This window comes from Alosa sapidissima, chromosome 11, assembly GCF_018492685.1.
Source record: "Alosa sapidissima isolate fAloSap1 chromosome 11, fAloSap1.pri, whole genome shotgun sequence".
NCBI lineage: Eukaryota > Metazoa > Chordata > Actinopteri > Clupeiformes > Clupeidae > Alosa > Alosa sapidissima.
In genome coordinates, this window is record NC_055967.1 from 29,329,758 (window position 1) to 29,343,578 (window position 13,821).

The following is a 13,821-nucleotide window of genomic DNA, read 5'->3' on the forward strand; positions in this document are numbered from 1 at the left end:
GCACAAGGAATCAATCATCTTTCCTTTGAATAATTGAAATGTTTTTGTTTTTTTTACACTCCTGGTTTTGAAAATGTGTTGTTGTGTAATCTTGGTCAAGAAAGTCTCTCATGATCAGTCATCCAGCACGACTGGTGACCAGTCAGGTGTTTTAAAGATGTATTGGTCACAAGTTCAAATTCGTTCTAAGATGGTTTATAAACATGCAGCCCTGGTGATATGTGGCTTCATGTGAGTTCTTGCAATTAACACACACACACACACACACACACACACACTCAGATAATCACATCACACACTCTGAGGTCACAGAAGAAGGTCTTTTCGGACTTCAGAACACTGTGAGGGTGAATGGAGACATGAAGTAGGCTAGGGCTGCAACAAAAAAAAATCATCACCACCATACCACAATATTAGAAGTACCACGGTGTTGAACCTGTCACTGCCATTACCACCATAGCAACTTTTTTCCCCTTCCCCCTAAGAATGATTATGTAGCTGTGTGTATGTTTTAAAATGATCATGTCCACAGTATGCTTACTTTTTAGTCTTTATTAATCACTTGGAAATCACAAAGGTAATATGTACATGTTGGTTACTTATCCCATAGGTTATCTGTATACTGCTGCAGGCTGAGGGTGGACATAGACTAGGTGTGTTTGGAGCTTCTGAGTCATGTTCACTCTGACAGGAGATGGTCAGTACCTCCCCTTTCCTCTCTGGGAAGCCCCCCCTCCCCACTAACGTTCACAGGAAGAAGAACCCACCTATGTCTGTTTTCTCATCAGCATGTTGTTGCTGCCACAGCTACTGTTGCTGATATGTCACACTAACTGCAGAGGATTGTGGGATTGCATTATCAGTTTTCCTGTCAGTGGGAATGACATCCACTTCCCCGTGACCCAGGGGAACAGGTTTGACCAGTGCCAGACTAGATGGAAGATCCTCTCTGATCGCTCATGTTCTGTGGACTGTAGGGAAACGGTATTTGTGTTCCTGGTTAAGAGCCAAACACAGTTTATGTTGAAGTATGAGACAGATGCTGTTCATGTGCTTTATGTTTAGTGTTCTCTTTTATTGTCACATTTAATTATATAGTTAAGGTAGTCTAGATATTTGCCAGAGCTACAAAAATGTCTCAAATAAATAACCAGGCAGATAATAATTTTGAGTTACATGTGCACCAACCATTTTGGTGTTATGCAACGTAAAGACTGTTCATATTAGCTTGCTAATTTGACAGGTTTGTTGCAACTTACAGGGGGGCTGCGCCGGGCGTGTAATTGAAGACTTCAGAAGCGCTCCATTTGCGACGCATAAAACAATTTAGAAGACTGGTCTATTTTTTCGAAACGTACACGCCGCTAATACGTCTGGTGTAGCTACTTCCATTGATTATAGTGGAAGCGAAGTGCTGCACCATACGCGTTGCAAACGGAGCTCTTCAGTTACGTGCCTGATGTCGCTCCCCTGTTAGACTGGGAGCTACTAAAGAACACCATTAATGCCTTTAACGCTGCCCACACAAGGGTTTAATCCAAACATTAAAAACAAAGGTTTCTTGAAATTATTGCCCCTAACAAGCACTGACCGTGCACATCGTTGACAATGTCACAATGATTATGTAGTCTTGACTGTGATTATCCCTTGCTACCAAAGATATTAGATGTCTTAACGGGTTTCTTTCTACACATGTCATTTTCTCTCCAAAATAGCACTCTGCCTAAGCTGAAGATCACAAGGTGAGGATGAGGCACCTGGTGGCAAAGCACAAGGAGGCCTGTATTGATTTACTGCCACCTATGGCTCATGCCTAAGCTAGTTTAAAATTAGTCTTTGTCAACTGATAACATGAGCACCAAAGTATTTTAGTGGAATAAGGTTAACAACACATTGAGGTGTTTGGATATCCTTAGGGTATATTTTCTTTCTTTGGCCGCCACTTCACATTTGTATCCAAGTCTTTTGGATGGAGCACTAGTTGCATGTCAGTAACTGTGGTACTCAGCACTGGTGCATGTATGTGCAAGCTTTGAGATGTTGCCATGGCTACAAGCTATGGTAAGAAACACTGGCCTTCTGCCAATCTTTTGTCTAGAGAATCTTTTAAGTGAAGCATTTAAATGAGACTCTGCTCATGGGTGGGGGCCCAGGAAGGTGTGCTGTCCATCTCATGACGTAGAAAAGTCCCAAACGGCTGACTGTACATCAGCGCCAACTGTGTTGAGTAATTGTCAAGCCAAAAAATGCAGACTCGTACCCAATTGGTCATTCTCTACGTTTGCACATTGATAAGTCAAGTTAAGTTTATTTGTATAGCACATTTCATACACAGAGTTAATTCATTATGCCTTACATAAACAAAAGCAAACAGTAATAATAAAAGCATAGAAGTCAAAGAATAGTTTAAAAAGTAAATAATAAAAAAGAAAACACACAAGGTAATACTTGCCTTGTAAGTATAAAAGGGCAATCGTTTAAAAGTGTTTAAGAAGTAATAATTAAAAGATAAACAACATAGAATGATTACTCAGTGATAGTGATACTGGTCAAACACCCAGTGAACAGCAGAACTCTCTGGAGATTCTTGAAGTAGTCCCAGTGTTTCACCACAGTACAGAATGTCATTTAGTTCGTAGCTCAAAACACACTTACTCCATACAGCTTTATATGTGAGTAACATCTTGCATGCAACCAAACTATTGACTAGGGCTGTCACTTTACGTTCGAAAAACGATTGCACAATCGATTGGACCAAACAACACAAGTTTCGAAAACTAAAATAGGGAATCGATTTTAACCAAATATTTACACTATTCATTTTAAACGAAATAAACAAATAAAAAAGATAGATGTAACAAAATTCACAAACAAGAATATAAGAATATAAAAGAATTCCGAAGTGCAGTAAACATTGCGAAAGCTAAAAAGAAAATTCCCACCAATTTTAGCACCGGGAACAGCCGTTTAAATCAACTGCTGTGCTGCTCGTGTTTTGCCAAAAAATGGAGGACAACGCGATCAACCTGTGCGACATGTAGAGAGACGAGTGATGGGCCCCAATAACTTGAGGAGTTCGATGTGGAAGTAGCCTACTTCGGATTTTTGGTATATCAAACTATGGAGAAGAACAAAGCGGTAGGCTACGCAAACTGTGCAGTCGAGTTCTACGTAGGCGAAATTTGTTTGATATTTCTAATCGTAAACACAGACACAGCTACGTTGAAGCCTGCAGTCATGTCACTGATGTAATGGCAGTCCACTCGGCTTACTGGTTTTCGAGAATGTTGCACTTCTGTTTGTCATTGTGCACGAAACTTCACGCCAATAAATCCTCAGAAATATTGCTGGCTTGCGTCTACAAGTGCCCTCTTTACGTTCGTCCTAATGCCTGTTAGTTGTTTGTGGATTGGCCTATAAGTTGAAAATGGAAACGTCTTTAGACATAAAAAATCGATTTTACAATCGATTCAATGAACACTTATGTCTCAAAAATCGCACTGGATTTTTTCACAAAAGTGACAGCCCTACTGTTGACATGGGGGGAAAAAGACTAATAATGACTTAAATGAGTTGTAAATTGAAATTCTAATATATTCTGATGTAAACAACACTGGACTTGTTACATTTCTAGTGGGGGATACTCGTCATTTCAGATGACCGTGTTCTTCTCACTCTCCAAACTGTGTGTGCATAATCATGTTTCCCCAACTTGTCATGCATGTGAGAGACAAAGGAAGATGAAGGTTTCGAAAGGGAAGTTTGCCTTTAGGTCTGCTAGCACGTCATTGAGGTAAAACTTACAGTAGACCTGAGAATCTTACAAATAAAAGTCTTTAGACACAGGCACATTCAGACACCACATTTGTAAAAATACAGTACTAACTACTAACTGGAGTGGCTACCCCTAGAACTACACAGTTCCTAGGGCTTTTTTTCTGTTTGCATTTGCACACAGTAGGGACTCTTAGATCTAACATTAGTAGCCTACTTATTACATGGACATAAAGTAATGAAACCGACAGCATTGCTATTTAGTTACTAGCTAGTAGCTACTGAAGTTTATTGACAAACTAGAAACTCATGGTATCAGGTACTCATGGTAAAATTGTTAATAATATTTCTTCTCATCTGCCCAGAAGGCATTTGTTGCTGTACCGTAGTCAGTCTCTGCAGCCTTCTCATGCAGTTTTTATGTTAAGCAAATTTAAACAGAAGCTGATTTTTTTTTTTTTTTTATTATTTTTTTTTTTACATTTTATTTTTATTTTTTTATAATTGGTGCTTCTGCTGCCTTGGCATGCACATCAGTCATGGTTCCTATATAAAGACATTACCCCAAATTAGAAGCTCAAATAGTTTAGGAATTGCATTAAGAGGAACTCTTTAATCCCCAGTTCCATGCTGTCAGAATGCTCGAAAAAAGGTGTTCTAGGAACTGTATGTTCTAGGAACTGCAAACAGTCCCTACAGTACGAAGGGGCCTTTAGAAAGGTGAGATGAGTGTCATTCTTCTAAGTTGGACATTGGACACATAAATACAGAAAAAAGAACAACATGGACGATTAGGAATCCCTATTAGTTTGCAGACCCTCTTTCAAACTTCATAAACCCATCTCTTTTTCACTCTACACCTAGAAATGTATGTGTGCTTTAAGTGAACCATTTATCTTTTGACAGTGTCAGAAGCTTTTAAACAATGTGTGTGTTTAAAGTTTATTTGAAGACCTTGATGGAGCATGCGGTTTAGCTTCCTCTTCAAGCCCCTGACGTGTATAGTCGTAAGTTTGTTAATACACAAGACAGCCTGTAACCATGACGCTCAATTCACTGACAGTTTAGAGAACCAGACTTCCCAGTAACTTGTTGACTCAGCTCAGACAGCCGCTTCGGCTCTGCTCTAGTCAGTTACACCGCCATTGGAACCAATGGCACCGGGTCAGCCAGAACCCAACGCCAGCGCTGGGCTTCCACCCAGATTCAAGACACTCATGAAAACACTTTGACCGATAAGATCGGGGCTAAGCCAGAGGCTTTGCTCTCTGTATAAAACTTACAAACATATACACACACACATGCACATACACAGATCATCCTTTTGGAATGGAACCCCTGTCTGTGTTGATTATGAGGACTCTGTGGCCGGGTATCCATTGCAAGAACTCGGCACACTACCCAGGTAATGAGGACATGTACAGGAATCCCCTGTTATTTAGCCCTTTCAGCAGTTGTGTCTCCAGTGCTTACAGGATGTACCGGTACCGATACAACCTTTGCTCCGCGATCACAACGCTAATTAGATTGACTAAAATGGCAAGGTAGCTGCAGCAGATAATATCATCCCACTGATACGCCACACTGCTTTGTACCTAAATTATCCACCTTTAAGGCTGAAAGTATCTGTTGTGGTTTTAAGCTAAAATTAAAGGTTGTATCAGCGATTTCAGGCCCAAAAAAAGGCCCAAACATAAATGATCATTCATCTGATCTTTCTTAACGATACGCTAGCTGCCTGCCCCATAAGCAGGCCGTCAAAAAAACGCATCTATGTAGGCAGCCTAGGCTCCGAGATCTGTACACAAAAACAATTGCTACCAACAAGGGTTGGCAACCACTCAAAGGCAAAATAAAGCGTTTCAACCAATAACTGACAAGATGCGTGTTCAGGAGGGTTTCAATTGCACGGGAGGGAGGGGGAGCTAGCTCTCTGTTTTGTTTGAACATCAACAGAAGTGACGTATCCCCACTATCACTGATACAACCTTTAATTTCTCTACCTTGCTAGATTTTAAAAATGGCATTTGTTGTCTTCCATACACGTTGTTTACGACTCGTTTATGTCTCACATCACTGCAGGACCCACACAACAGTTTCAGTGCTGCTCAAAAGAATTCCCTGAGCAGAGACTTATTTTGCCCCCTGTAAAAGGTCTTGAAAGTTTTGATCATCATGGAGTGGTTCCTGCAGAGGAGACGCACACAAAGGTGTGAATCCCCTGAAAACTACCCTCGAGTTCCTGCAATAAAAACTGACCTTATGTAACAAGCTGAGGCTGGGAGATGAGTGCTCAGTATCATATCAAATGTCAAGTGTAGTGTCTTTTGCTATTTATCGGTGTCGTAAATGGGCTTCTAACTTTTTGGAAGGCTACTATGATAATGCTATCTGTTGTAGCTGACAATATGGTGATGAGCTGTCTCTAGTAAGCACTTGTTTGGTCCTTAGATCAAGCCATTTGTGACAGAGTTTTGCTTTTGGAACATGATTGGCTATCGGATCCTAAAAGCTTGTGATAGAATCATGGAGTGACTATGGTGAGGGCGATGCAGAGGATGTTGTAACTTTGGTATAAATATGTTACGTGTCGTACTCTTAAGTTTATTATTTGACAGATGTCTTGGTTAGGAATTTAGGTAAATAACTTGAGGTCTAAAATATCCATATTACCCATAAAGCTGATTGATTATCACTTATGAAATACTCCCTGTAAAGAGGGGACTGATTATTACTTCTGTAAACATTTTTTGTTTTGCAACAAGATTTTTTGTTGGCTAAATAGAGATGCACAGAAGAGAGAACAGAGGCTGGAATTAAGACACATGGATAGATACAAATTATAGTGTGAAGCCAAAGCAATGGTCAAAACAGGCAGTGAGTCGAGAGACTTGTGGGAAAGAACGAGAGATGGCCCTCTGTGTTACTGTCACTTCTGATGGGTTTCACACAGCTGTTCAGAAAATGTTATCATTAGTGTGTGGTTTACGTCTTTCCTGTCTGTGTGTGTGCATGCATGTGTGTGTGTGTGTGGGAGGGTTTCTTTTAGATTACGTGTGCATTTCTGATAAAGCATCATGCCTTTTTTGTAGCCATATGTGCGTGCGTGTGTGTGTGTGTGTGTCTGTGTCCATGTCCGTGTCTGTGTGTCTCTTGTTTGATAGCAAACACTGTGTTTGAATCCGAGCAAAGGGTAACCGTCCCTCTGCTCTGGCGTGTGTTGGATAGTGGTAGCAGCAGAGGCTGATGTGACGCCAGCATGTGGAGAGGGTGGAGGAGAAGCTCCACCCTGGTCACGTGTCAGGATGTTGTCCCTGTTATGAAGGAAGCCCAGAAGGCAGGGTGCCTTGTTTGTTAATTGATTGATTATTGGCATCCGTTCATATTGCAGATGATAACCTTGTTTCTGTGCTGGACACTAGGTGTGTGTGTGTGTGTGTGTGTGTGTGTGTGTGTGTGTGTGTGTGTGTGTGTGTGTGTTTTTTCTACCCCCACTGAAGCCGTCTGGATGGCCTTGGAAACAACATGTCTATTTCATCTCTTTTGTTTCCATAGCAACCGAGCAATGTGGAAAGAAAAGTGCTATTCAGCTCCTCCTTTATGTGAACGAAAGAGAGAGGGGGAAAAAGAGAGAGCAATAGAATGCAGAGGCCAATAAAAAGAGTGAGAATGAGAATAACAGAAAGAGGTAGAGAAAGAGAGTGATGGAGAAGTACGTAATGGCTTGTTGCAGAGATGGATGGAAGCTGTAGTCTTTCCAAAGCAAGCTGCTAAGCAGGGTATAGTATCTATGACAACCTGTTTACATGGTTTCCAATGGTTCATCTCCATCTTGTCACATATTTACTTAATTCCTCTCTGAATGTTCCTCTCGTTTTCATGAACATGATTACTGTACTTCTCCATCTGGCCCCTTTGTGTGTGTGTGTGTGTGTGTGTGTGTGTTTGTGAGGTCATATTAGTCCTGGTATTGGTACATGTCTTGCTACTTGAGTGTGTGTGTGTGTGTGTGTGTCTTAGGGCTGTTACAGTTAATCGATTAGCTGGCAACTATTAAATTAATCGGACACTATTTTGGTAATCAGTTAATTGGTTTGTGTAAACTTTAAGGAAAAACCTCAAAAGTCTCTGATTTCAGCTTCTTAAACTTGAATGTTTTCAATTTACTCCTCCATGGTTGTAAACAAAATATATTTCACCTGTGGACAAAACAACGTAGTTTAGAACATAATCTTGGGCTTTGTTTTTTTTTCTTGATCAAACAAGAAAATAATTGACAGATTAATCAACTATGAAAATAACTGTTAGCTGCGGCCCGTGTGTGTGTGTCTGATGCTTGTCTGCGTACGTGTGTCCTTGAAACAGAGTAGGGGAGAGCTACTGGTAAGCTGTCTCAGTCACAGTATCTGTGGCATTGCTGTTGGTAATTAGAAGTAGCTGTAGCCGCAGACTGAGTGACGGTGGTCTGTAAGTGTTCAGTAGGGACTCCCGCGTTACTCCCGTGTCCACACTAGTCTGCTCAGAAGCTCCACATGTTCCCCAGCTCTTCACCAGAGAGCGACATGAACCTATAACAGCGCAGTAGAGATGCTTGTAGAAAGGGAAGGGACAGTCTGTTTGTTCTTTGAAACAGAAAGGATGACTCGTGAAAAGACGGTGGGGCTGCACAGCCTCCGTGATGAGCAGCAGACCTCTAGTCAGAGCTGGAATGCGGATCGCTGGGGGGGAGGTGGAACAGCTGTATCTGAGGAGTAGAGGGAGGGGGAGACTTAAAAGGGAACAGCCTCCTTTGGAGTGGTGCGTTTGGAAACACAGGATGGAGCCGACATTTTAGACCATGTGACCAGAAACAAAGACCGTGTCCAGAGAACAGAAGCCTGTCGAGCTCACCTACCCTTCCCCCTTACCCTTTCTCTCTCTCTCTTTCTCTCTCTCTTTCTTTCTTTCTTTCTTTCTTTCTTTCTTTCTCTCTCTCTTTCTCTCTCTCTTTCTCTCTCTCTCTCTCTCTCTCTCTCTCTCTCTCTCTCTCTCTCTCTCTCTTTCTTTCTCTCTCTCCTACCCTTCCCCCTTACCCTTTCTCTCTCTCTTTCTCTTTCTCTCGCTCTCTCTCTCTCTCTCTCTCGCCCACCCGCTCAGACATTGCATTATTAGTGATGCCAAAGAGAGTAGACTAACAAATACACTCTTGATAAATGTTTAAATATTAGTGTTGTGGGCTCACTGCAGACTACAGGTGGCCAGAGAGAAATATTATCTGCATCATATTTGCATCTCCGTGTGTACTGTACACTGAGAGGATTTATGTAATGAAATATGAAAGGACTGACATTTTGACATAGTGATTTATTTGACATATTTTTATCATCTGTATGTTGAAAAGAGAGATTGTTAAGGTGAGTCATCACATAGTGCAAAGGTTCCTGGTGGAGAGGCCAAATAAGGATATGCACCTGTGTGTGTGTGTGTGTGTGTGTGTGAATGAGTGAGAGAGAGCCATGATAATATGCTGACCGTGGATGTGTATGTTTGCAGTTGGTGACAAGTACAGTATGTGCCTATTTCTGTGTGTGTTTTGGGGGTGTTGGCAGCAGGACGGTTGACAACTGAGCCTACTTGTCAATACTATCTCCTATACTCACTAGAGCTGTTTTTTTTTTTAAAAAACTGACCAATGCACATAGACATCCTACATTTGATCATGTAGTTCTTGCTGAGATGTCATCCTTAGCATCCTTAGCATCAGTAGCAACAAATTTACCCCAGTGGCGACATACCCTGTACCTGTTTCATTAAACTTGTGCCAGCAGATGCTGTGATTGGGCCTGATTTCGCAATCAGCACCATATTTCAGTTTAAGTGTATACCACACATGGATAACAACATTAAGGTCAACACAGCTCAACAAGACGCAATTAAACAATACAATTGAATTTAAGTTTTAGTTTAATTTAGAACTGTTCAGTAAAATTTAATTCCAGTGTAGTCAATGTGACAACAAAAAAATTTGGATTTTTAAACTGAACTGAATGTTTCAATGTTTTATTTTAACTTTTTTTTTTTTTAATCCCATTGGACACTTGTATGTGGCATTCTCCTTCAGAGTAATGGGCTACTTGCCCCAAAGGCTCTCAATGGGGCCGCTTTGTTTCCGGTGGAGCGTTAGCTGTGTTGTAACGGCATCTTCTGTTGTATTCTGCTCCTTACTGAATATCTCGTTTGTCCAATAATAACCATTTTAACTTGTATAAATCCTTCTTTATCGTAACCTGCTGCAACACCCAACCAGGGTATGTGTAGACACTAATTACATAAACAATAGTGGCAGGTTCAAACACACCTGGCTCCACCGGAATCAAACGAGCTGTATGTGCAAAAAGCCCATTCTAGAGAAATGGTTGATGATTGTGGATGGCCTGGAATGACCTCCTGCCCTTGTTTTCACAGCCCACAGGATACATGGAGTCGGTGCTGTCCTACAGCTCTATAGAGGATGTGCAGCTCCTGTCCTGGGAGAACGCGCCCAAGTACTGCGTCCAGCTGAGCTTCCCTGGTGGGACTGTCCTGCTGCAGGTAGGCCGCGTGTACCTGGTCCTTATCGAACACTCCCCGTGTTTGCAGCACCCCATCCACTTGATCCATCTCCATCTACTCCATCTACTACTCCATCCACTCATTTACTTGATGGTGCACTATATAGAGCAGGGGGTCTCCAACCTTTTTTGTAACCTATTAGTAGTAGCATGTATTCACACAGCTGATCTCCACCCAAAACAGCTGAATACGTTTTGTATGCATTTTAACGCTCCTTTTAATTCCTTCACCTTCTGTCTTTGTAGTAGATTGTGAATTTGAATTGATAGGAATTTTATCAGGTTTACCAAGTGACTTTGTTAGCAAATTCGCAAACATTTTCCTTGAACCTTATTTTGAGAGCTACTCAGAAACAGGTGGGGAGCTACTGGCTCGCGAGCTACCTGTTGGAGACCCCTGATATAGAGAATAAGCACTATATAGTTAGTGTTCACTGGAGAATGCGGCATGTAGTGAGTGAATGAGTGGATGTTTTGAACAGATTCTCTCATCGGTACCTGGTCATGTAGCCAGACTGGGATGAGTTCATATTTATCCTCACTGTCTTTCTCTTTCTCCTTATTTTGTATTTCTCCCTGTCTCTCCTCTCACCTCACTCTCTCCTACCCTTACTCTCTCCTCCCTGTCTCTCCTCCCCTCACCTCACTCTTCTCCCTGTCTGTCTCTCCATCACAGGCAGCGAACAGCTACTTGCGAGACCAGTGGTTTCACTCTCTACAGTGGAAGGTAGGCTTCCTAGGTTACTTTCACTTAAGTATTAATAAGGACTTGGTCTGTGTGTGTGTGTATGTGGGGGCAGGGGTGCTGTGTTTCTGAGCAAGCTAGTTAAGTTCTCTGGGGTGTCAAATGCTTTCTCCAACATTTAGCAAGGTGAATGTGTGAGTACCCAGTGACATACAAGAAAGGAGATTGCTGGAGATGGACAATATCCCATGCCTGTAGACGTCTTGACATTCAACTTCATGTGATCCTTTTAATGTGGTAAAGTGTCTTACTGAAGTCTTTTCAAGGATACAATCACAGCCCCCCCCCCCCCCTGCCCCCTTTTGCTTAGCTAGATTTGGTTGGTTAGAGGCTGAGTGGCCCCATCACTGGTTCACATGAATAAAGCAAAGGTCCAGTGCAAGCTCCCACACAGCGCTTTCACTTGGGTCTAGAATTCCTCAAGCTCTGACCACCTGGCTCTTAGAAGAGCCTCATTGTTAGGACTCTGTCTAGACTGAGTCTCTGGGCTTGACCCTACAGGGGACTGCCAGGCTTATTATGAGTGTTTCATCAGCTGAGTAGCATAAAGCCAGCTAGTCTGAACTGGCCTTCCCTGCTGACATGCCGTCTGCCTCCTCCTCCTCCTTCTCTTCTGCTTTCTTGTTCTTGTTCTTCTCTTGTTCCTGCTCTTCTTTCTCCTCCTCTTCTTCATCCTCCTAATTGCTCTTCTCCACCTCCTCCTGCTCCTTTTTCCCATCCCCCTGCTCCTTCTTGTCGTTCTTCTCTTCCTTCGCCCCTTCCTCCTCCCCTTCCCCTTCATTGTTCTTCTCCACCCCTCCCACCTTTCTCCTCCTCCTACTCCTCCTCTTCCTCCTCCAGAAAAAGATCTACAAGTACCGTAAGGTCCTGAGCAACCCGAGCCGGTGGGAGGTCGTGCTAAAGGAGATCCGGGCGCTGGTGGACATGGCCCTCACCTCCCCGCTGCAGGACGAGTCCATCCACCAGGCGCCGCTACACATCATCTCCACTCTGCTGGCTGAGGTAAGAGGACAGGACAGTGTTTCCCAGAGAATTGAATTCCATTTGTGGTGGTTGGTTTGCAGAATTAACTTGAATGCAACAGTTTTTAACAAATTAGCACAGTGTGGTTATGATGCTGACCAGATTTAAGCACAATTTAGTACAACCTGGAAAATCATTGTGTGGTGGTCAATGTTGATATTGTGATGGGCCGCCACAAATAAGTCAATGTATGGGAAACACTGCAGGAGTCTTTCAGAACACTAGTCTTTGTTTCTACATGCATTGTAAATGCTATGGTTGTTTTCGCACGCGTTGTAAATGCTTTGGTGAAATTAATGGTATTATGATATTTTTTTCACACTGAGAAAGCTTTTGAAGTAGTTCAATGGGCATGAGTGAGTGAGGGAGAAAGACAGGAGTTGAATGAGAGAGTTACTACTGATCTTGTTTTTTGTCAGCAAAGATTAGTATGTGGGGTGGTATCCTTTCTGGATAGCTTACTTGAAACTCAGAAAGAGAGAGAGACTAGTGTTTGGAGTCTCCATCAAGAAAACACATGACACAAGAAGGATTAGAGAAGGAGAAAGAAAGTGATGAAGAGTGAGTGGGAAAAGCGGAAGGCAAGGAGCCTCTTCAAACGGGCGGCCCTGTGAGGCCTTGGCTACGAAGGACTCGGCCTTCACTTTTACATATTGTGGCTTTGCGGCCTGACCAGAGATGAGGCAGGGTAGGAGGTGAAGGCTCTGCCAGGTTGTCTGAGCCGTTGGGAAGCCAGCAGAGAAAATAGCATGTTTTTGGGCATGTAGGTGTTATAGATGGACAGGAAATGAGTTAGCATGGCGCAGAAGCAGACAGGATGTGATGTGCTGGACAGGAAGGGAGGGCTCAAGAGTGGGTGGCATTGACTCCTCTCGTCTGGAGATCTAGACGGCCACACTGACCCCTCCTTGTGTTTTCTTGTTTCGTCACTGTTTCGGTCTCAGAACACAAGCCTCAGCACGCAGGACCATGAGAACATCATAGTGGTGAGTGAATCAGACGTGGCTCATGACTCTCCCGTGTGTGTGTGTGTGTGTGTGTGCGTGTGTGTGTGCGCGCACCAGTGAGTGTGTTACCTAGTGTGTGTGTGTGTGTGTGTATAAATGAGTGAAGGGTTTATATTAAAGAATTTATTTTGATGTATTTATTAGTTGAATAAAGCAGTCATAATGCAATGTGTGTGTGTGTGTGTGTGTGTGTGTGTTTGTTTTTCTGCAGGCCATAGCTCCACTCCTGGAGAACAATCATCCACCACCTGACCTGTGTGAATTCTTTTGCAAGGTAACACACACACTCACTGGCACACACACACACACTCACACTCACTCACTCACTCACTCAAGAGTAGACGTCAGAGGGTTCTGAGGAATTTTTCTAAGAGCTTTCAGTTGAGGCTAAAAATAACCTGCCTGTGTGTGTCTTTGTTTTCCAGCACTGTCGTGAGCGTCCTCGGTCGATGGTGGTGATTGAAGTGTTCACTCCTGTGGTGCAGAGAATCCTTAAACACAACATGGTGAGTTTGTGTACATTTCATTAATGTGGAGGTGAATGTACCTGTTACACTCTCACCCACTCTCCCTCTATATCCCTCCTTTCTTTCTTTCTTTCACTTCCTCCTTCCTTCTCCCTCTTTCTCTCCCACCCTCTCCCTTCTCTGCCTGATTTTCCTCACCTCCCCCTCTCGCCCTT

General features: G+C 42.8%; 1 protein-coding gene across 1 annotated transcript in view; it reads left to right on the forward strand.

Moving 5' to 3' along the window:
• The window catches only part of LOC121723578 (c-Maf inducing protein), a 37,850-nt gene that overhangs the window by 6,883 nt on the left and 17,146 nt on the right, over positions 1-13,821 (forward strand). The window contains exons 2-7 of the mRNA XM_042109379.1: positions 10,219-10,344; positions 11,041-11,091; positions 11,950-12,111; positions 13,077-13,118; positions 13,351-13,413; positions 13,565-13,645. Coding sequence (XP_041965313.1) covers positions 10,219-10,344; positions 11,041-11,091; positions 11,950-12,111; positions 13,077-13,118; positions 13,351-13,413; positions 13,565-13,645 — 525 coding nt within the window. The remainder of the gene's footprint in view (positions 1-10,218; positions 10,345-11,040; positions 11,092-11,949; positions 12,112-13,076; positions 13,119-13,350; positions 13,414-13,564; positions 13,646-13,821) is intronic.